We start from the raw sequence: 23131 nt of genomic DNA on the forward strand, positions 1-23131 counted from the left end.
GGCAGGATAGAGTCTCGGGTTGGAGAAGACTGGTTAGAAGCAGCCTGCCAGAAGCTCAGGCTCCGGGGCTAAGACCTGTGAGCTTCATCCTGTAAATAACACGTAAGACTCTCCTACTGGTAAACCGTGACTTCCATTTACTGAGTTCCTACGGTTATTACTCTGGTGACAGTGAAGAATGAGTTGGGAGCTAAGAGTATAAAGTCAGAAAGGAGTGGTTAGGAAGCTGTAGCACTAATTCAGGGGAGGCTTAAGAAATGACCTGTCAGTTCCCTTTGGGGGCTCACCCTTCCTCTGTCTTAGAAGGGAGCTTTTGGCCAGCTCAGAAGTGAGAGGTCGGATGCAGTTAAATGACAAGTCAGCTCTGCAGTGCAGGGAAGAGCTCCCACCACCACCTGCCCCCCTCCCAGCCCCTGGCTCCCCAGCCCTGTAGGGGGCAGCGCCTGCCCCTCTGCACACCCCACATACAAGCTCTGCGCTGCTCTTAACAAGCGTTTCATGTAAAGCCCGCCTGTGGTCTAATTTTACTGGCCCCTAGTTCTGTTATTTTATTGAAGGTCAGAGTGTACATTTTGAGTTATGTATCTGCTTACATTTTTCTCAGAAATGAAGGATAAAAATGATTGAACCAAATGTAGAAGAATCAGCTCTTAAGCCCTCCTCAGGCAGCCAGGTTTGGCGCTGTGCTCACAGGCAGCCTGTGAAGTCACAGAATCAACAGTTGTGTGGTCGGCTCATCCAGTGTTGTGAAGGATTCCCACAGCAGGGTTAGTTGGGATTAGAGCATCAGTTAGACACCAGGTTGTGTATGACAATCACTTTGGGAGCTTTTCTGAAAACACAGATTCCCAGGTTATCCCTTCACGGTAGGAATTTCTTCCACAACATCTCTGAGTAGGTACGTTGACTCTTCTTAAGCACTGCTCGTGACTAAACACGCGTTATTTGGTAAGGCAGCTCATCCCATTAATGTACAGTTCTGATTGTTAGAAAGATGAGAGAGGGAGACACTAGAAGGACAGGCTGCAGGTGTCTGGGGGGGTTAGAGCCGAGTGGTGGGATTGCCCGTATTTTACAATATGAGCATGCATAACTTTTAATGAAGTGGGAAGCAAAACCATGTTTTAGAATGTGGAAACGGAAACAAAATAAGGCTAGATTTCAAAAGACCTTGATAAAAAGCTTAGACTTCATCTACAAGCAATGGGGAAACAAGAAGAAGAAGAAAATCTCAGTTTCCTCAAGGTCCTAAGTGACCCCTGCACACCTGTCCCGTCTCATTTGCCTTTTCTCTGCTCACTTCCTTCCCTCTAACTCTGCATGCCTACTACCTTTGCTTAAGCAGCCATGGCTGCCTCTCTCTTCGTTGAGCACACCAAGCTCATTCCTGCCTTAGGAGCTGTTCCCTCTCTCTGGAATGTTCTTCCTCCAGATCTTTGTATGATGGGATCTCTCTTGTCATTCAAATCGCAGCTCAAATGCCTTCTCAGAGAAGTTTTTCCAACCACTCAATGTAAAACAGCCATCCAGTCACTGTATTGTAACCCTCATTCTTTTTTTCGTGGCACTCATTGCTGCTAATAATTCCTTACTGCTCCTTGTCTGCCCCACCCCCACCCATCTTTGTCACTTACCATTGCATGCTCATACCTAGAACATGCCTGGTACACAATAGCCACTCAGTAAATATTTGTCAAAGTAACGCATAGGTACAGTACTTTTTCCTAAAACAGGATAAGAGAATTAACTCTGCATAGACTGTATTTATAAAAATAGAGAGATTTCATTTTTCAAGTAATTTTTGTGTGATCTCAGACATATTTTAGGAAAAAACATTTTGCTTTCTGTGAATGTACATTTTAAAAACAGTTTTGAAAGTCAGAAAACTAAATGATTTACACCTGGTGCTTATAAGATGGATTTATGTATAAGACACCGGGGCAGGGAGCGGGGGGCTGACCCTTTCTTGTCTAAGGGTGGTGTTCGCTGTGATTGGAGAAGGTTTTCTGGGACACCAATTCTGTGCCAGGCGCTGTGCTAAGAGGTGTCCGTAGGGCAGAGACTTAGCTTTCTAGATCCCACAGTCGTGTCTATGAGACACTTCTGCAGGCAGGGTGACGGCTGTCGCAGACGCTCACGTGACACCCTGGACTCACACGAAGGTTCTGCAGCCTGACTGCGTTCTGACCGTTCTGTCGCAGTGACCCTGTGCCGTTTTGCCCGTCTAGGCAGTAACAGTCCCCACGGAAGCCCCACGTCTCCTCTGGACAGTAACGTGCTGCTGGTGATCATTGTCTCGGCGGGGGTCATCACCATCGTGGCGGTCGTCGTCATCGCCGTCTTCTGTACCAGGCGCACCACCTCTCACCAGAAAAAGTAAGGAGCCCCTGGACTTTGGCTATCCTTTTGTTTCGCTGTGACTTCTGTATTTGGAGTTGCACACTGTTAAAACATAAAATACGTGCAAAGTGATGCTGTAAATATTCTTAAGGGACGTGCCACACGGTTCCTCGTACAGATGTGTATCTGTCAGGGTCCTGCCAGGAAAGAGGTGGCACACTCCAAGGGGGTGAGAGCGTTTAAGGAAGGGACCATTTGCAAAGTCCGAGGTGGGGCAGGGGAAACTAGGAGCCATGTTCACGGGCCACCTTCAGTCGTGACAAGGACGTCACCTCAGGCCTGAAGGGGCAAGCGTTTTTTTCTGAGGAAGAGGGAACTGTTTTTAGAGATCTGAAGCAGTAGGAGAGGGCTTCCCACGGGAGCTGTGTGGGAGGAATGGAGCTGCTGACAGCCTCTGGCCCAGCAGGAAGGGCTCAGGAGAAAAAGCACCTCTGACCCTCTAGTCTCTCGGACAAAACCAACTGGAAGCCAGGGGCAGGGTTGCCAAGTCAATATAGTTCATTTAACTCAACCTCTCATCACAGAGTCAAGTAGAGGAGAGATCTGGGGAGGCGGTGGACATGTCCTGTCTTGCTGGTGGCCCTTTGGGAGGGAGCCCACAGCGACCAGTGGGCACAGGCTGTTTGTGGCACAGATACCAGCGGAGATGGAGGAAAACCACAGACCTCTTACCCTACATCTAAGTTTAAGAATAGCTTTAAAGAAGTGCTACCAAGTGTGGAAGTTGAGGTTGGAACTGGGGTGGGTGTGTTGATTGACTTAATGAATAAGAAATGATCATTTATAATTAGCATATCACAGAGAGGTCAAGTGGCGGCCAGCCCTGAACTCCTCTGGCATTTTGAGGCTTGTGGCGAATTGTCTAGCGCAGATAGCACATGGATTCAGTCCTGTAGTGTTTGGTAACAGATACACGCCTGAACTTGAGCGAACCCTTGACCCTGGATCACACTGACCTCATATATCTGGCAGTGAGACAGACAGTATTAAAGAAGAGATTGAGTTACCCCAACAGCAAAAACACAATGTGGGTATTCAAATGATTTTAATTGCGGTATCCTAAAAGACTGTAAGATGGAGGAGGTGTTGCTCGATAAAAAAGAAATTCATTCTGTGTCTGTAATTACCTGTCAGACTTGGCCTGCCCACGGCCAGGATGCACTATTAATAACGATAAATGTGTTTGCAATAGAGCGGACAAGTACAAGCCACCCCGTACCTGCTACCAGTGATGGCTGTAGGTCATTTCCTGTAGGCTCTGCGAGGTGTTTAACCTTGCTTTTGCACAAAGAAAATAGCTTTCTATGGCGTGCATCGCTTCACTTTTCCAGGAGAATGGGTCCTTCTCTTATCAGCCTCCCGATCTACTTTTGATCGTACAATACTGTTACTCTTAAAAGCCTCAAAGACTGCATTTTTTCTACACTAGAACTTTCTGCAGGATTCTCTGTTCAGCATTTCACATGTATCTACCGTTGATTTTATATCTGGTTTTAGAAATCTTGAGGTTTTTATTTAAAAGAATCTAAAATAACAAAATGACAATATTCCCTAGTGCTTAGGGGGATTTAAAATTGAAAGTAAATGAAAAAGTACTGAGTCTTCAGATTCAGAGGAAAATCGGTGGCTGACAGGCTCTGTGCTCTGCCTTTGAATCTGTAAGACCTGCAGTTTTGGGGCTTTTTGCTTAAAGAATTGTGTCAGGTCTTCAGAGGGCTTTTCCCCTCCTCCTTCCCCAGTGACCTGCCTCCAAGCATTCCACTGACCATTGAGAAATATGTGAGCTTTTCTTATTGCCCTCCTTCCTCTCTAACACCTGCAGCAGCTCCCCTTTCAGTTGTAGCTGCTGACAGACTGCTGGAAGCTCAGAGCTGACAGAGCATGTAGTGTGGCCTCTCATTCCTCTGCAGCCACTCACTCTCGACAGAGGAGAACTGCCTCCGTGTGCCTCCATCACATCTAGGAACCTTTTTGCATGGGGACTCTTCCTTTTCTCCCCCTTAAAAGCCAGCTCTCCATTTCTCCTCTGGATCTCCGTGTCTTCTGTCTTTCAGAGAGCTTGAACTTGCTGTTATCCCTCTCTCTAGCACAGCCAACCTCTCAGCCTGTTAGCTCTGTCCTTTCAGCATTTAAGTATGCTCACACTTCTTCCGTGTTAAGAAATAGAATTATAACCCTCCCTCTACTGCGTGGGGCTTACCACCGGCTGCTTACAAATCCCTGCCTTTCCTTCTCCATGAAATTTTTGAATTCTTATCTACTCTCATCCATTCTTTCACTGCCTACTCATGCGTCAGTCCTTTCTAATCTGACTTCTGCCTGTACTGCTTCAGCAAAATCGCCTCTTCTGCATTTGCTCTTGGGCACTCGGCATGTCCAAGACAGAATTTATAATCTTTCCTGTCAAACTGTTTCTACCCCATTGTTCCCAGTGTTAGTAAATGGCTTACTCACCGGACACCTCGGCATCGTCTTTCATTCTTCTGACTTCATTACGCCCGTCCCACTCACATCCATGTATTCACCAAGGCTCCTAAGTAACAAACCTGCCTCCTTGCCCCATTTCCACTGTCCTGGGCCACCCTCAGTCGTGGCCGAGGTTACTAGCTGGTCCCCTGTTCTGTCACCTAACCGTTCTTCACACCACAGTGGATGTAAATTTTTAAGTCAAAACTGATCTCCACACTCTCCTTCTTAAAACCATTTCATGTTTCCTCATTACTCAGAGGGAAGTTTAGGCTCTTGGCAGGGCTGTAAAAGCCCTTTCCGATCTGATCCCTGACTGCCTTTCCAGCGTCCCCACGGGCCACTGCTCTCCCACCGCTCAGGCCAGCGTCCCCACGGGCCACTGCTCTCCCACCGCTCAGGCCAGCGTCCCCACGGTCACTGCGCTCCCACCTCTCTGTTACTTGTCCCCACAGGCCACTGAGCTCCCACCGCTCAGGACTTCGTACAGTCCCTCTGGCATAAGGAGAGGCTACAATACATGCTCTAAGCTTCCAGCAGTCTGTCAGCAGCTACAACTGAAAGGGGAGCTGCTTCCGGTATTAGAGAGGAAGGAGAGCAATAAGAAAAGCTCACATATTTCTCAATGGTCAGTGGAATGCTTGGAGGCAGGTCACTGGGGAAGGAGGAGGGGAAAAGCCCTCTGAAGACCTGAAAGGCCCCAAAACTGCAGGTCTTACAGATTCAAATGCAGAGCACAGAGCCTGTCAGCCACCGATTTTCCTCTGACTCTGAAGACTAAGTACTTTTTCATTTACTTTCAATTTTAAATCCCCCAAAGCACTAGGGAACACTGTCATTTTGTTGTTTTAGATTCTTTTAAATACAGACCTCAAGATTTCTAAAACCAGATATAAAATCAACGGTAGATACATGTGAAATGCTGAACAGAGAATCTTGCAGAAAAGTTCTAGCATAGAAAAAAATGTTATCTTTGAGGTTTTTAAGAGTAACAGTATTGTACAATCAAAAGTAGATCTTCAGGGCTTTGACAAATGCTGATTCACCACCTGGAAAGCACCTCTGCCCTGCCCTCTTCAGGTGTGAAGTTAAATGTCACTTCCTCCTGCTTTTTCCTGTCCACCTATGTCCAACTGTTAAGAGGTTACTGTGACACTTCATTAAACTCAGAGCATTTTAAAATAATGCTCTGACAGTGTCTTCCTCACTGACCAGGAGTGCTGAGGGCACAGCAGCCCAGTCCAGTGTCTGACACACAGTAGGCACCTTATTAGATGGTGAGTGAGGGACTTAATGGAGAAATTAAGTTACAGAGAAGTGTAGCTGTCATCGGCACTAGACTTTCCCAGTCGGTAGTCCTGGCTTGGGTTCCCTAAAATGTCAAACAAAACCAACTCAGAGACATGGACAGCAGAGTGATGGGTACCAGTGGGGAAGGGGGTGGGGGAGGACGAAGAGGGTACAGTGGGTCAAACACATGACGATGGAAGGAACTAGATTGTGGGTGCTGAGCACTCAGTGGAGTATACAGATGCATTATGAAGTTTACACCTGAAACTTATATAATGTTATTAACCAATTACCCCCAAAATGTAATTGAATAAATAAAAATAAAATAAAATTATGTCCTCCTCTGTGAGCCATGGACTCTACCTCTGCCCCACTGTTGCATTTCTAGTGAGTGTTGTCCTTTCTCTATTGATGGAAACTTGCGGAGGGACCTTCTGCTTTAGAGATTAGTTGATTAAAAAATGCCGCCTCATCTCTTCCTACTCAACAGAAGTCGCAGGTGGTATTCAGATAAGCCCTTGTACATAACTCGAAGTAAACGACAAAGGGGAGACACAGTTACTGTCCCCAGAAGTAAACTTCTTGTCTGTTTTTCCTCCTTGTTCATTTTTAGTTTTTGCTTTTGTTTGAAGCTTCTCTCAGAGGGGCAATTTTAATCATTCAAACCTTTTGACAAATATCTGTAAAAGAGTTACTTCAAAAATCTCCTGTTAATTTTGTGCGTAGGAAACGAGCCGCTTGTAAATCAGTGAATGGCTCCCACAAGTACAAAGGAAACTCCAAAGATGTGAAACCCCCGGACCTCTGGATCCATCACGAGAGGCTGGAGCTGAAACCCATCGATAAGTCTCCAGACCCAAACCCCATCATGACCGATACTCCAATTCCTCGTAACTCTCAAGACATCACACCAGTTGACAATTCCATGGACAGCAACATCCATCAAAGGCGGAATTCTTACAGAGGTTAGGTTTTCCCCAAATGTTGGGAGACTATTTTCATTTAGGCCATTTTCCATCTCATCAGGTTGCCTTACATTTGGTGATTCCTATATGAGGTTAGGTTTAAAGAAATGTGTGTTAAGGGATTTGGTCAGCATCTGATGAAGGACCTCTGGCTTGTTTGCGGGGAGAGGTTCTGTGCCAAGATGAGACGCCTTCTAGACCTTCTAGGTCTCCCGTCCGGCATCACCAGCTTGCTGCTCGAGTGTCTGAGACAACGTAGACACTCCCAACTTAGACAGACACCCATATCTGTCCCTTCAGCTGGCATCCAGCCGTCTTTGTGCTGTTCGTAGTGTCCTTGGTCTGGATGCTGTTACAGACTCCACGCTGACCGTGGCGGGCAGCACTGTGTCAACTGGGGCCCCTGCAGTGTGCTGATGGTCACTTTCCTCTTTAGTTCACTACCTGCGGAAACACTCTGTCCCCATTTTCTTGTCCATGAGTCCTGCATCCCCCACTATATGCTCTGCGGCTCAGGCTGTGCAGTGGCCTAGGCACGCGCTTGTAACCAACCTCCATATTTGATGTCTAGGGCACGAATCAGAGGACAGCATGTCAACACTGGCTGGAAGGAGGGGGATGAGACCCAAAATGATGATGCCCTTTGACTCCCAGCCGCCCCAGCGTAAGTGGAAGGCTTGCTTCTCTTTTCTTTAGTGCTGCCAGACTGGTCAGTCTTGTGGGGACCAACTGGGAATGACCTCTTTGACTTCACCTGATTCTAACACCAGAGAACATCTGCCAGAGCTCTGGCTCACTGAGGGAGCAAGTATCAAACAGTTGCCATATTTTGCAATTAATATTATTGAGACTAGCTCCTTTAATTACAGGGTAAAGAAGCTAAAATGCCAGTTTCCCAGGCTCCCAGGAATAGGGAATGAGTCAGTCTCCCTGAAAGTGCATAGCATCTGGGAGAGATGGGGCTGACAATGGCCCAATGGCGGTGTCCCCCAGGCGTCCTGACGCACACTCACTACTGATGGGCTCTGGGGGGGGGGGGGGTGTGTGTGATTATAATAGTACACTTTATACTTCACAGTAGTTTGAGGTGACAGTGTGGAGTCTTTAAAGCAATATTTTTCAACCTTATTTGACCCATGCCTCACTCTGATAGGCATAAAAACATGCCCAACCTCCTATAATAATATTTGAAATTCAAAATAAGTTAAATAGGATTAAAAGCCAAAAAGCAATAGGACAAACCAATACTTTTTTCCAAACTGCTGTGTCTTCTCCCTTGTAACTGTTTTCAAGGCAAGTAGCTGGCCCAGCGCGGCTTCCAGCCGAGGGGCCCCTGTTCCACCCCAGAGTGAGAAGAAGCCACCTCCCTATCAATACCAAGTTTTACAATCTATTTTTTTTGCACTTTATTTATTTTGACTTGCAATATTATGTTAATTTCAGGTGTACAGCATGGTGGTTAGACATTTATATAATTTAAGAAGTGATCCTCTGACTAGTCAAGTACCCGCCTGGAACCTATACAGTTATTACCATATTACTGACTATATTCCCTATGCTGTACTTTACATCCCCGTGACTATTTTGTAACTGCCAGTTTGTACTTCTTAATCCCTTCCCATTCTTTGTCCTGCCCACAACCCTCTCCCATCTGTCGCCCCCATAAATCTAGTGCCCGTAAGTTTTCCAGACTGTTTGACCTTGAAGTATTTGCTCTGACCTACACAGCAGACCAGTAGCGTCAATACTGTCAGATACCTGGATTCAAATCCTGAAAGATCCGTTTTTAATTTAAATGAGCTTTTGAATTTTTTTTTTTTACTTCTTAAAATGTCCCATTTCAGAACTCTGAGCTATGTCTCTGTCAGCCAGTGAAAGAGATTTAAATAATCACAGATACCCTACACCCTGGCACCCTATACGTGGAAACTGGTAGAACCCCCGTGCGTGTAAATGTCTGCACACACACCTCCTCTCTCACTGTGCACAAACATTATAGGCACTAGGTTCTAAAACTCAGCTTTGGAAGAGGAAGGGCCATTTAATTAATAGGTCATTCTGCACAAAGTGCTGTTTGCTTAAGGTCCATGCTGCAAAGAAGGACCTGCACTTGGAAGTGTGCGGGGAAAACCGTGGTTCCCCTCTTACAACAGGGTCCCCAGGTTTAAAAACATAAACCTCCAAAAAGAGAAAATTAATCCATTCCAGTTGTTCTTGATTTATAAGAAGATGGTAGCTTGACTGCTTCTTTCTTTGTTTTGTACCAGACTTTTAGGTCTTACCTGACTGGCTTATTTTTAAAACTTGTGAAGTTTTAAATATTCCTATTCCTAGATTTGTTACTTTTAAATATGTTAAGGAGAAAAGATATGTTGTACCAGTTGATACCATTTTTTTTTTTCTCTTTTTTTGGTGGTGGGGAAGGAGTGTGCATAAAATTGCAATATTACTTAATTTGTGCCTCAGCAGTTGGGCAGGTGAGTGGAGTCCTTAATTCAAGAATCTGAAACCAGTACCTGGTATACTTGGATCTTCGGGTTTTGAGTTACCCTTCTCCCCACATGGCTGCAGCCCGTGTTTGGAGCTGGGATTCCCTGGGTCTGCCCCCAGCCCCCGAGCCCGCCCTTAAATGGCGGAGCATTGCTCGGAAAGCCGTGCACAGAAGTGTCAGGTTCTGATTCAGCTAGTGATTGCTGCCTCTATTCCAGGCAGGCACTTCCCATTGTTTTACTTTTTATTAATTTCCTTTGGAAAGACTGGAAATGCCTTCAGAAAGAGGAACTCGATTTTGTTTTTCATTTGTGAGAATCCTCTATACCTAGAACACTTTCAAATTGCACTTCCCAGGTAAAACTCTGGAGGCTCTTTCCCCTCATCCTCGTCTTAGTTCTGAGAAACACTGGTTCTGAAGCAGCTAGCTTCTGAAAACCACCGGTCTTCCCCTGGGGGGGAGGCTGACTCCCAAACTACCCTGAGATCGCTCCTCAGCCAGCTTTTCCAGCTTGTGTTTTATGCCAAAGAACCCCTGAGCCTTCTGGTCCCCAAGAGCAAGAAAGCCCTGTTGTGTTCTCCAGGCCTTGAGGGGGGTGGGCAGCGATTCTCCAGGCTCCCTGGTTGGTTGTGCCACCTGCTCGTCTGCAGGTGGTCTGACAGGAGAGGGCTGGAGAAGAAAGGCATCTGTTGTACTGACCAGGGTTTTCTTCACCAGAGTAATGTTGAGTGGTCCCACAAAGGTCTCGGGGGCTCCTTGGTGACAGAAGACCCTTTCATAGACTCCAAAGGCTCGTTAAGTTTACCACAAAGATCGTGAAGCCCTTGCTTAGAGGAAAAGAAGACCCCGTGTGCCTTGTCAACCCCACCTATTTACCTACATGGGGGCTTTAGAGCCTGTTGTCTTAATCTTAAACAGCTACTCTAGCGAGTACCTAAGGAAAGCTTATTCCCGAACTGGGCTTCCAGTTGTTTCCATCTCTGGGATTGATAATGAATCTTCATTAAAAAACTGCTTTGTCTTCATTGACAGTTGTATATGGAACATCTGTGTGGAACTTTGGATTTGTTAGCTAAACGCAGCCAGTTGAATTCCTTAGCTAGTGTGAAAAGGAGCCAGGTAATTGGGGAAGAGCCTTGTATATTGTAAGTGTGAATTCACGTGGCTGAGCTCCCAGAGTGGGAGTGGTGAGAGATGGCACCACAGGTGTTCCATGCTTTTAGTACGTGTTTGGACGCAAGAGTTCAGTTCCATTTGCATTCTTTCTAAGGTATGAAAACTGATTAAACAGCTACCCATTCATTCAGCCTAAATACCTATTGCATGCTTCATTCAACCAGTATGAAAAAGTAGAATGAATCAGGAATATACTCAAAGAAGGGACTTCTAACTTTTTAGCAGGAGAAAAAATAATAGAAACATAAAACCATCATTTTTTTGCTTATGGATTTATATTTTGTGACATTCAAATAGATATTTTTAATAACTCATGTAATCCATGTTTATTGTAGAAGAACTAGAAATATAAACCAAAAGAAAAAATGTTTAAATCTTGACCACCCTTCCCCACAAGATAATCACCATTAACATTTTAGTATATATTCCTCAAGCCTTTTTTTCCCTGTGTATATAGAGAGATGTGTGCACAGGAGTACGTTGATTTTTTAAAAACAGACGCAAAGTCCATGGCTAATTGTCCAGATCCAGCCAGCTGCCACCAGAAAACCCAGGGAGTGGTTGTACGGTGTGGGAGGGGGGAGGGGGTGACTGCTCTTGAACTGTGATTTGTGTGTGTCTGTGCAAGCGTGGTAAGCGTTTCTCTGTCTTGTGTTCATTCACAGCTGTGATTAGTGCCCATCCCATCCATTCCCTCGATAACCCTCACCATCATTTCCACTCCAGCAGCCTCGCTTCTCCAGCTCGCAGCCATCTCTACCACCCGGGCAGCCCATGGCCCGTGGGCACATCCATGTCCCTTTCAGACAGGGCCAATTCCACAGGTGAGAGACGAGGATCGAGCCGCAGGTGGAAAGCATTCCAAAAGAGTTGGCAAGCTGAAATGGGGAAGGACTTGCCCTGCTTAGGAGGATTTGGAATTGCTCTCAGTGTCATTTATTTATCACATTTCTGTTTCTGACTCAAATTTGTTTCTGTAAAATTCACCCCATTTTTCTCCCTAAGTGTTAAGTGCTCAGTGCAAGGTGTTGTTTTAGTAAAAACACAGTAACTAATCACACAACCATGTCTCGTTCCATCAACTTGCATCTTAATTCAATCATAGTCTCAGTTTGTTTATTTTTTAAACCTTTGAAAATTTGAAAGGAAACTTACTGTGGGGGATTCTCAGACACTAGAGGTTGGCTTTGCCCTGCAGTCATTCTAACGCTGGGAGGGTCTGTGGGGCAGCCAGGTGCTTCTTACAGTAGGTTTCCATATCCTTCTGTCCCAGCGTCCTGGGGCAGCGTGGGGACAGCAGCCACATGCAGTTGATGCATGTCATCAACCTCAGGTGGGTGACTGTAACAGGACAGGGCTGCACAGCCAGGAAATGAGCCCAACAGCCTGCAGTGCACTTAAAGAAACACAGTGCTAGGCAGACAGGGCTCAGTTTGGAAACCTTAAGAAACAGCATTATCAAAACAGTTTGAGGGAGAAAATAGTGAAATTGGGGGACAGTAAATGGATCAGGTACTCGTGTTTCTCATTAATTGAAAATTAATTTCCACCCTCTCAGTTTAGAGGTGCAAGTCTGATAATGTCTCAAATATACAGGATACTCTTTTTCCATCATTTGAAACTTGTTTGTTAATAGTTACGGTGTTACTAGAACTAAGTTTTAGTCGTTCTGGGGAATGAGAGAGTTCCAAGGGAATTGCACTGTAAGAGAACCGCACAACTTCATGCGGAAGTTTGGGTCCTCTGCTGATCAATTAGAAACATGCCCAAAACACCAAGTGAAGTCAACGCTCTGTTAAGGGAGGCCCAACAGCTCCCAAAGTTACCTCCTCCCGAATCTGTACTTGGTGGAGAACGTTGCTTGAACTCCTGTCTAAAACGGCCTTCCTACTGTCTCCCTCCAAATCAAGGTTTGGGTCCCAGGCCTTAGGGAAAGATGGTGAACAGGAGGCTGAATGGAGAAGCAAAGTCAGCCTCTGCTCATAGTCTCAGCTAGAACAGGGACCCGGAGGCAGCCCTCCCTGCAGACGTGCTCTTAGGAGGCAGTTCGGTGTCCTGGCCCTGCAGGACGTGGGCCTGCTGAGTGCCTGGCGCCCTTCCTGGTGGGAGTAGCCGTCCGCCCTCCTCCCGGACCAGGAGCCGCTGAAGGTGGCCAAGAAGCCCTCCTGCTAGAGGTCGAGTGTTGGTGCAAGTTCCCTTCTGTATGGACATAGGCGGAAGTGAAGAGAGGAAAACGTAAAGATTTGCACTACTAAGGGCTTCCTTGCAATAATGACCAGAGGGGTTAAGAGAAGGCAAACTAGGGAGACAGAGAGTCACTGAAGACAGCTGTGCAAAGTAGAGCAGTATCTAGAAGTGACCAGATGTCTCCTACTCTTTATTCTCCTGCGTGTGGGCTCAGCATTCCCAGAACTTGGCCAGGGCAGTCCATGCTCTACAGAGAGTAACTGTCTTTTCCTTGGACGTTATGTGTCACCAGCTCTTGACGTAGGAAGAGCACTGTCCACTTGTCCAGCTCCTTGGCCTGGGTGGACTTTGTGTCTCTAACAACTTCGAGGTAAGTCAGTCAGGAAGTAGCCCCTGGCCAACAGGAAGTCCCGGTGCAGCAGTTCTCCTCGTAGGCCAGTGGAGCAGCCTGGTTTCCGGGTGCGTCCTGCATGGAGAGTACCGTGTGCCCGGGGCCTCTGGGGCTGTATCAGGAACAGCACTGGCTCAGGCATTTTTCATGTTGCCCACCATCTCTTTGGCCCTTGGAAGCTTATACATCAAATGAAGGCAGGTGAGGCAGCCACGGCAGGCCTTGCGTCCCGAGTGGCCTGATATCTCTGCCAGCACAGCTGACGTGGTCCGGAGAGGAGCCTGCTTTCCCTCTCTAGTCCCTGCTCCCCTCCCTGCCTGGGTTCCACCTGGTCCAGGCCCAGATCACAGAGCAGGACCGGCAGCCCCCAGCAAGTGTGAGAAGTGAGATCCTTAGACACCCACTGAAAGAATGAGAAGTGTCCCAGGCCTGGCAGGCTTGTCACAGCCATGCTTTCAGCACTTGAGGAAGGTGGCGAGTGCCTCCTCTCTGGGACTCAAGACCTTTGAGCTCAGAGGTGGCACCCATGACTGGCAGGGCCTATCCTGAGAGCCCAAGGGAACAGGTCCATTGCTACCTCAGCAACAAAGGCAGGGAAATAGGTTAGATTTCTGCAGGCTGCTCATGGTTACCACTTACTGGGTCATTTTCCTTAAGGGTGAGGATTCTGGGAATCACAGGGGGCCTCTTTCAGGCTGCCCAGTGCAGCCTGCTGCCCTGAGCTGGAGTCCTCCAGCCCCTTCCTTGGGACGGGTGGTGGTTGCACCAGCTCACACTGTTCTCCTCATAGGGGCTCCCTGGGCCTTGTTGCTGCTTCTGACCCTGCAGGGTCAGGAGATGGTGGCATTGGGCATGGAAGGGCAGCATCGTGTGTGGTGGTTCAGAGCATGGGCTTGGGAGTCCCTTCAGGGACTCAGACCCCCACCGACCTGTGTCACTCTATTCTGGGGCAGTGCCCAGCCTCCCCGTCTTCTGAATCACTGTGAGGACCGAACAGCCCATGAGTGTAAAGCATTTAGCATCAACCTGGCTCAGAATCAAGCACTCAGTAATTTACAGAGAAAAGACCTTAGCAGTTATTTAAGCCCTGTGTTCAGCTCTTTTTATACATTGTCTCAATCTCCAGTGAATTATGTTCTCCCTGTTTCATAGGTGATGAAACTATCTCAGAGAGATGTAGTGACTGCCACGTCCACCCTGCTAGTGTGGCAAGGTTAGCTTCCAGGCCTGAGACGCCACAGCCAGTGTTCTTTCTACCCCAATATGCTGCCTTCCAGAATAACTCTGACGTCTCTGCACATATTTTGAGATTGTTACCCTGTTCTTCCCAAGTGTCCCCCTCCTCGAGGTTGATCGACCCCTATTTCTTTTCTGCTCAAACACCCTTCATGTGGCATCATCTTAAAGCCATTTGCAGACCTGTGGACTGTTTGCTTGTCCAGGTGTCACTTCAGCTGTGGGGCTATTGCTCTGGAGCCTGCACAGCCCCCGAGGGCAGGCAGGCCTGTGGCTTTGCCCGTCCTCCAGTGACCACCAGGCCCTGTGGGCAGGGCTGGCACTGTCAGGGGCCCAGCCAGCCCTGGGGACCAGACACGGCACCTACGAAAGGCCAGTCGCTAGCACTGTCAATCATTGAGTGAACTTTTTCGTTTTTTTTAATCTTTCTTACATCTTAATAGATAGTAGCCTCACAGACATTTCCATAATAAGTACCAAGAACTTCAGATCTGTAAACCTATGATCACTTATCTGAGTTGCTTGAAAAAATTCCAGCAGCTGGTTGACAGAAACGTTTGGGACTCTTAGATTAGTGCATTCTACTTAGTCCTGGCGGCGGTGCTAATCCACGTTCCCTTGGACTAGCACTGGTCCTAAGCGCTTCTGACGCTGGTTTTAGGGGCCCTTCGAAGTAGCCAGAACCCTGGGATGTGTGCGTGTCTGACGGTTTACCACGTGCTAACACTCCGGCTCTCCTGCTGTAGAGTCCGTCCGCAATACGCCCAGCACTGACACCATGCCAGCCTCGTCGTCACAGACGTGCTGTACTGATCACCAGGATCCGGAAGGGGCGACCAGCTCCTCCTACCTGGCCAGCTCCCAAGAGGAAGACTCTGGCCAGAGCGTCCCCACCGCCCACGTGCGCCCCTCCCACCCCCTGAAGAGCTTTGCTGTGCCGGCCGTCCCACCCCCGGGGCCTCCTTCCTACGACCCAGCGCTGCCCAGCACGCCGCTCCTCTCTCAGCAAGGTGAGTGAGGACGGCAGCCTGGGGACCTGCGGCTCCCGCGGGTGGCAAAAGGCAGCTCTGGAAGGAATGGCAAAGCCGGTATCCTCAGGCTTCCCCAGCAGTTGAGATCAGCAGTGTGTCGTCCCTCTCAGGGGGAAGATGCTCTCCGCTCTCTGGGGATGCATACGGAGCAGAGGGCTGATTCCATGGGCTGTGTCTGCCCTGGTCTGTCTGCTCAGCCTCCCAGCACTGCCTCTCTCCCTCCCTCCCTCCTGGGGTCCCGCAAGCTGGAGAGGGGGCAGGGAGGCCATGGCTTGGAGCCAGGAGGAGCCTCAGGACAGGAACCCAAGGAAGGGAAGGCCGTTCCCGAGTTCACACGGGACCTCAAAGGCCCGACCTCGGAGGCGAGCTTCCCCCCTATTCCCCCATGTTATTATCTGTTACAGTGGTTCATTTCAGAACAGGTCAGGGTTTTCAAGGTTTTTGGTCTCAGGACCCCTGTATTGTCTTAACAGCTATCGAGGCCGCAGAACAGCTTTTCTTCAGTATTTACTTTATTAGAAATTAACACTGAGAAATTTTTAACTTTTATTAATTCATTTAAAAATAGCAATACATGTATCATGTTAAGATAAATAGCACATTTATAATAAAAAATAACTTTTCAAAACTAAAATATAGTGAGAGGAGTGACGTCTTATATTTTTGCAAATGTCTTTAATGTCTGGCTTTAATAGGAGACAGCTGCATTCTCACACCTGCCTCTGCATGTAGGCTGTTGTAATATGTCGTTTTGGTTGAAGTATAAGAAGAAAATCTGGCTTCACAGATACGTACTTAGAAAAGGGAAGAGTATTTTTATAACTTTTTCAGATAACCGGATAGTCTATTTTTGGTACTACAACGAAACTAGCAAGTTGTAGTTTCTTATAGGTTTGTTTGTAATGTGGAATCAGAAACCATATCCATGAACTATTCATACTGTTCCATTAAAATCCATCTGTCTTTTACTTTGAGTACGTGATACTCAACGTCACACAGGAGTCATTTGGAAAATATTGGTTCACTGAGTTATACAGATCTCCTAAATCTTGATATGTTTCATTACACAATATCTGAAAATACATTCTTTAATATCACCAAAGTCTGTAAGTATTGGGAAGCTCTCAAACTCATGGTGGCAGATAGAAGGTTTTCAGAATTCTAATTTTCAGTTGAAACTTAATTTCTATCATTGACAATAAACACTGTCCATTGTTTTCCTTGAAGTGACTGGCTGACTTCATTCACTTTCTAGAAAACGCTCAAGTGCACATACCTGGTTAGTCATCTGTCTTTGACCTAATTGGTGCCCGCGATGAACGTGCAGCCCAGCTCACAGCCCCGGCTCACAGAGCCTGGAAGTGAGGCCATCAGCCCTTAGCTGTTCGTACAGCAGGACTTCACACACACTTCCATTCTCATGCTTTCCATTTTGTCACACTGGACATTTTAAAAGACATGCAATCAAGGTCAAGATTTACTAAGTAATTCTTACTATTTCATTAAGGATGATCTTGAACCGACTGTTTTTAAACTGCAAGTGTGTGTCAGTGAATCATGTTAGAGTTTGGTGCCGCTGCCTTACTGTGCGCTAAGGCGCCCGCCGTTTCACCCGTTGTTGCCTTTGTACCGTCAGTGTAAACGCAAAAAACAGTCTTAGTGTTACTATGAAAAGCATTGTGACCTCCCGATATTCTGCCACGGGGTCCATGGATCAGAACCTTTGGAGACCTACCAGACTAGGAGAGTAGTTTTCTAAAGCCAAATGGAATATTCCTCTGGCCTCTGGGATGCCCCACTGTCTCCCTCCTTCCATCTTGCTCCTTCTCAGCGCAGGAGCTGAGACAGTGGTTAGACCTTAGGTCCCTGCGTGAGGTCTGGGGGGCGGGCCCGACCACCCACCTGAAGGCGCCCTTTCCCCTCAGCTCTGAACCATCACATTCACTCAGTGAAGACGGCCTCCATCGGGACTTTAGGAAGGAGCCGGCCTCCGATGCCAGTGGTGGTTCCCAGCGCGCCTGAGGTGCAGGAGACCACAAGGATGCTGGAAGACTCTGAGAGTGTAAGTTCCCAGGGTGGGCCCAGCAGGACGGCTGAGCTGATGGCAGCGGCACTCTGTGCTGGCCCACAGGTGGGAAGCAGACTCCCCTAGTGGGCACACGTGCCCCGAGCGCCCCACTGAGCCGGGGCTGTGCTGGAGGCTTGGTCTCGCACTCGCTCTGCTGGATCTTGGATTCGCTTGTCTCATCAGCCCAGCGACTGCTCCCACCCCCACCCCCACCACCACCTTCCTTTGAGTTCTGTCCCCTCTCTGGTCCTCTCTTCTTGCTTTGAACCACGCACGTGCTCTTTCGCCCCTCAGTCCCACTTCAGGACTTTTCTGAGCAGGATGCTGGAGGGGAAGGTGCTTGACTGGTTGCTCTCAAACCAAACATTAACGGGGTTTCTCCTTGACCTCTTCTCACAGTCCAACAAATACGGTCTGCCTCTTCATTCCCAGATACAGGACTCGGGAGAGGCAAGCTTGGGGCCCCGAGATCAGGGGGCATCCAAGCCACTGACTGACAGAGACCTAGGCAGGCTGCGCAGCAGAGCCTCTGGCCCTGTAAGGTCATTGTCACCTGGGCAGAATGTGTGGGGGGAGGGCACTTCACAGTGCAAGGAAATGCGTGGTTGCTGGCTTGGAGCTGAGTGCCCTTGGCACCTCCTGCGCGTCTGACTGTTCTGGGCCGGCCGCAGCTTTGGTAGTCCGGCCTCGGGGCAGTTTGACCACTGACTCTCCTTCCGGACGGCCCCTTGGGTCCCTCCCACTGACGGTGTGCTCTTTTCTGTAGAGCTATGAACCAGATGAGCTGACCAAAGAGATGGCCCACCTGGAAGGACTAATGAAGGACCTAAATGCCATCACGACAGCATGACGACCTTCAGCAGGACGGGACTCCAGACCTGAGTCTGGGACTGAGCCTTGAAAACAAGGAATTGTACAGAGGACGAGAGGACAGCACTTGAGAACACGCAGTGAACACGCGGAGCAGCCATGCCCCGCATGGGGCTGGCTCCAGGCACGGCCACCTGCCTCTCCTGCTCGGCCCGGACGAATCCCGGGTCCAGGCAGCTTCCCTTTGCCCACTGAGACCCTGCAGGACTGGGCACCATGGGCCAAAATGTCGTGTCCAGGGAAGAGGCAAGAAGAGCACCTGCATTTCCCCTTGGGGTCAGGCCGTGTCCGTGCTATGGCGGCATTCACGTACAACTTTATTTGTGTCCTATTTTACTTCACCTTCACAGGAAAAACACTGTCAAAACCAAGGAAGTCCAAGGTGTTCTCCACAAGTGGTTGGCAGTCGACTGCTTGTTTGAATCATGTGTGGAAAGTCATCGACAGGAAGGGTTGTCCAGGGCTTGGCTTGTTTTTTGTTTTTGTTTTTATTTTTTAATTCTGAGTCATTGCATCTACCAGCTGTTAACCCATCACTTTGAGAGGGGAGGAAATGTTGCATTGCTGTTCGTAAGCTTTTTTATTATTTTTTTATTATAATTATTAAAGGCCTGACTTTCTCCTCTCATCACTGTGAGATTACAGATCTATTTGAATGATATGTAACATTGAAAAGACTTGTTTGTTGCTTCTGTGCAGTTTCAGTATTGGGGTGGGGGTGGGCTGGGGGGGTTGGGAATAGGAAATGGAGGGGCTGCTGAGGTCCTGTGAATGTTTCAGTCATTGTACTTTCTTCCAGAAGCCTGCAGAGAATGGAAGCATCTACTTTATTGTCCTTTCCTGGCATGTCCATCTCTATTGTCACTAAGTTGCAACTGGAGTTTCATTTGGATCTAGTTTAAAAAGTCCTTTGTGCAATAGGTGGGTCCGAGGATGTCGCTGCCCCGACGTCCTGGTCAGATCGTGATGAGAACGTCTGTGCCAAGCAGTCAGATCCTGTGTGTCCGCCCGCAGGAGTGATGGGGAACAGGGCACCAGCCTGACCCGCTCCCGGCACATCAGAGAAAAGGATGGAGACCCTTTCCTGCTGTTCTCGTGTTCCCTTTGGGGAAGGTGGGCGTTAGGGAAGGAACTTTGTTTCCACTTATGACTCCTTGCTTCTCTCTGGTTCCTCGCCTCAGCCAGTCCCGCTCTCACGTCCACGTCCATGTTTCAGGGCCCTTAGGAGAAGCATTAGCAAGAGCAAGGCAGGCAGGGCTGCAGTACCCAGGAGGCTCCCGCTTCTTTCTGAACGTTGTTCTCTAAGTAGCAGGGCACAGGGACAGTGCAGAGGGACAGGAAGCAGCTGCCCCTTCCCATCCCCGCAGCTCAGCTAAGCCCTGGTTAGAACGGGGCGGCAGGAGGTGTCTGGGGCACACTCAATGGCCTGGCCTCACACACAAGCCTTGGCCTTTGCAAATAGTTCTTCTTTTTCTTCAAAAGATGTGGAGCTGAGGTGGGTTCTTTTTTACTATTAAGGATATATTATGAAAAAAATACAAGACAGACCCTCAGGCATCTTCCCCTACTCCCCAGCAATCTCCCAGAAGAGAGCATGGCAGGCAGTGCAGAAGACCCTTCAGGCTTTGGTTCCGTAGCCGACAGAGGTCAGCTGCTGACCCCACCGCTGGGCTCCCACCCGCCTGGCCTGAGCACGGCCCCACAGGCACCCCACTTGCCTTTGTCCATTGGTTATTTCCCCTTTTCAGGTCTTCTCACACATTTGCTTTTCTGGACGATGAACTCTTTGTATTTATTGTTTTGGGGGCAAGGAAAAGTGCGATGCTGGAGCTGCTGCCGTGCCGGCTGGTCAGGCGGGTTCTGGAAGCCAGTGCACTTAACACTGATCCTGAAAAGAGCGGTCGGAGCCCCCGGACACCTGCAGGGCCCGACTCCCCAGAGCTGTCTTACCTTTTGCCCAAAGAATCCTGCTCAGTACCCAGGGCGTTCGCTCCCACGCTCCCTGACACTCCTGTTACCTCAGGGCCTTGGTACCTGGGCACTGCCACAGAACTGGGGCGGGTGGGGGGCCTATTTTTAAATAAAGTACCTGCTCAGAGTTGGGGATTTTTTAAATTTAAGAAAAAGGAAAGCTATTCTGTATTGCACCTTTTCACAGTTCAATACATTTTCTTAACATTTCCTGTGATTTTTGAAATGAAACCATCGTGTGTCTTGTCCTAGTTGAGCGGTTGCCCAGCAGCTTCCTCCGGGAGGATTTGGAACAGACGTGTCTGCTGCCTGGCTGCCTGTGGGAGGGCCGGGGGGCTGCGGGGACGAGCCGCTGTACACACTTGTTTGGCCTTCTCTGTAGTTGATGCTGTAAACTCTATGGCTTTTTAAAAAACAATTTCATGTTTTTATTTAGTATTGGAAATCCAATACACTTTTTTAATCCAATCAAACGCTGTGTGGTCCAAGAGTTATTTTTCCTTGAGAACAGGATGTTGGGGTCCCCCGTTTCCCAGCCTCACACTGACCTCCCCGTTGCCCTCAGCTGTAAAGGTGGGAGTCCTGAGGGTCACCGGGGAGGCGTGGCCAGTGAGCCGGGAGGCTGTGAGCGGAGGCCCAAGGGTGAGCCCTGTCCTGTCCCCTCCCCACTGCTGTGCTGCAGGAGCTGAGCAGCCTGAGGAATCCAAGGTGACACCTGTCAGGAGAAGCCAGGTGAGCCCGGCAGAAGGGTGCCACCTCTCCTGAGTGGCGTGTAGGCCATGTCCGTGCTGCGGCAGCAGCTCACTCTGTTGGCACGCGGACAGCACCCACCTCTGCCTCTGCAAGGTGTGTGACGCCTGGAGCAGGTGTTACAGGAGCCCCGCCCTTCCTAGGCGCCTCACCTGACCACATCACTGTGCCTTACCTTGGGCTGCTAAACAAAAATGTCACCGACGGTGGGCTTCAACAGCAAACATTTATTTCTCACAGTTCTGGAGGCTGGGAAGTCCAAGCCCAAGGTGTCAGCAGATCTGCTATCTGGGGAGGGCTGCTTCCTGATGGACAGGTTCACAGCTGTCTTCTTGCTGTGCCCTCACATGGCGGAGGAGAGAGCGCCCTGGGGTCTCTTCCATAAGGGCACTAATCCTGTTCAAGGGGGCTCCACCCTCAGCACCTCATCACCTCCCAGAGGCCCCACCTTCATACACCATCACATTGGGGGTTAGGTTTCAACATACAAACTCGGGGATGGATCTTTAGATTATTATGCTAAGTGAAATAAGTCAGAAAAAGTCAAGAACCATATGACTTCACTGATATGTGGGATATAAAACTGAAAACAAAGGAACAAGACAAAGAAACAAAAACTCATAGACACAGGCAATAGGGGTTACCAGAGGGTTGGGGGCTTGTAGATGAGGGTAAAGGGGATCAAATATATGGTGATGGAATATGTGGTCTAGGACGTCTCTGGGTGGTGAACACACAATGTGACATATAGATGATGTATTACAGAATTGTACACCTGAAACCCGTGTAACTTGACTAACCATTGTCACCCCAATAAACTGAAAAAAAATGGGAGAGACACAAATTTTCAGTCCATGACAGATTTCTCATGGTGTGTGAGGGTCAGGGGCTCAGGACAGCCTGCCCCCCATGAAATTGCAAGAAAGGGAAGGCAGGAGGGCGACCAGCGTCCCCACAAACTGCTCCTCCGGCCCCAGGACTATCTGCTCTGCTGCCGAGAGGACTTAAGGAAACCCAAATTCCATTCTCATTAGCGGAGTCCCATTGGCCTCAGGGTGGAGTCGGATCTCCCAGTGCTAAAGCCTGGCTTGTCTGCCGCAGCCCCCGGGTCCAGACTCACGTTGCCTTGTGCGTCCAGAATCCTGGCCACGGACAGCTGCGTGTGGAACACTTTTCAGCCTTTGCACGTGGAGCACTCTCCACTTGTGCTCCTGTTCTGACCGCCAGAGTCCCCGGCAGTGCGCCCTCCTCTGCATCTAGATGGCGCCCTTGGCACATTTGAGTGATTTATGTTTGAGTCTGCAGGGGACTGTGAATGCGATGGGGGCGTAAGTTCTCACTCATCTGAATGCCTAATGCCAAGGGCCGTTTCCGACAACAGCAAAGGTTGTCTCCTGGGTGGTGGAACGGACAGTCAGGAGGACTCAGGGCCTGGGGCTGGAAGGCTCCCCACACACCACCCCTGCCCTCCCTTGGAGGCCTCTATTACTGGTACCCGGACCCTCCCAATCCAGCAGCCCTTTGGTGTCTTGGGATGAACTTGAAAGATAAAGACCGGTCTGCCTGGCAGTCATAGGAAATGATGCTGGTGCCACAGTGGCCAACTGGGTGCTGGGAACTCGGGGAGGATGGGCAAGAATATCCTCCAGATTGTTCTAGGACGAACGTGAACAAGGCTCTCTGTGAAGAAGAAATGACCTCTTTCCCCAGTCCATCCATCAGCCCCTCCCAGTTTCAGCCACCTTCCTGCCAGGGGCGTGGTCTCAGCAGGAGAGACTGGACAACAGCCATCAGATTGATAGGGAAGGGACATGGGCTGGGGGTGGGGAAGAAGCAGGG

The 23131-nt window shown here is 48.9% G+C and overlaps 1 protein-coding gene across 10 annotated transcripts in view; it reads left to right on the forward strand.

Annotated features, from left to right (window-relative positions):
• NEO1 (neogenin 1) overlaps positions 1-21015 on the forward strand; it is a 209164-nt gene extending 188149 nt beyond the window's left edge. For 7 of the 10 annotated variants that reach the window (XM_074328253.1, XM_074328255.1, XM_074328256.1 and 4 more), the window contains 7 exons: positions 2229-2376; positions 6883-7121; positions 7693-7785; positions 11454-11612; positions 15349-15612; positions 17559-17695; positions 18468-21015. In XM_074328253.1, the coding sequence (XP_074184354.1) occupies positions 2229-2376; positions 6883-7121; positions 7693-7785; positions 11454-11612; positions 15349-15612; positions 17559-17695; positions 18468-18551 (1124 nt within the window). In that variant the 3' untranslated portion in view covers positions 18552-21015. The remainder of the gene's footprint in view (positions 1-2228; positions 2377-6882; positions 7122-7692; positions 7786-11453; positions 11613-15348; positions 15613-17558; positions 17696-18467) is intronic. The other 3 variants (XM_074328259.1, XM_074328257.1, XM_074328258.1) reach the window with 1 other exon arrangement.
• Positions 21016-23131: the final 2116 nt, after the last annotated feature.

The sequence above is a fragment of the Rhinolophus sinicus genome, linkage group LG03 (assembly GCF_036562045.2).
Source record: "Rhinolophus sinicus isolate RSC01 linkage group LG03, ASM3656204v1, whole genome shotgun sequence".
Classification (NCBI taxonomy): Eukaryota; Metazoa; Chordata; class Mammalia; order Chiroptera; family Rhinolophidae; genus Rhinolophus; species Rhinolophus sinicus.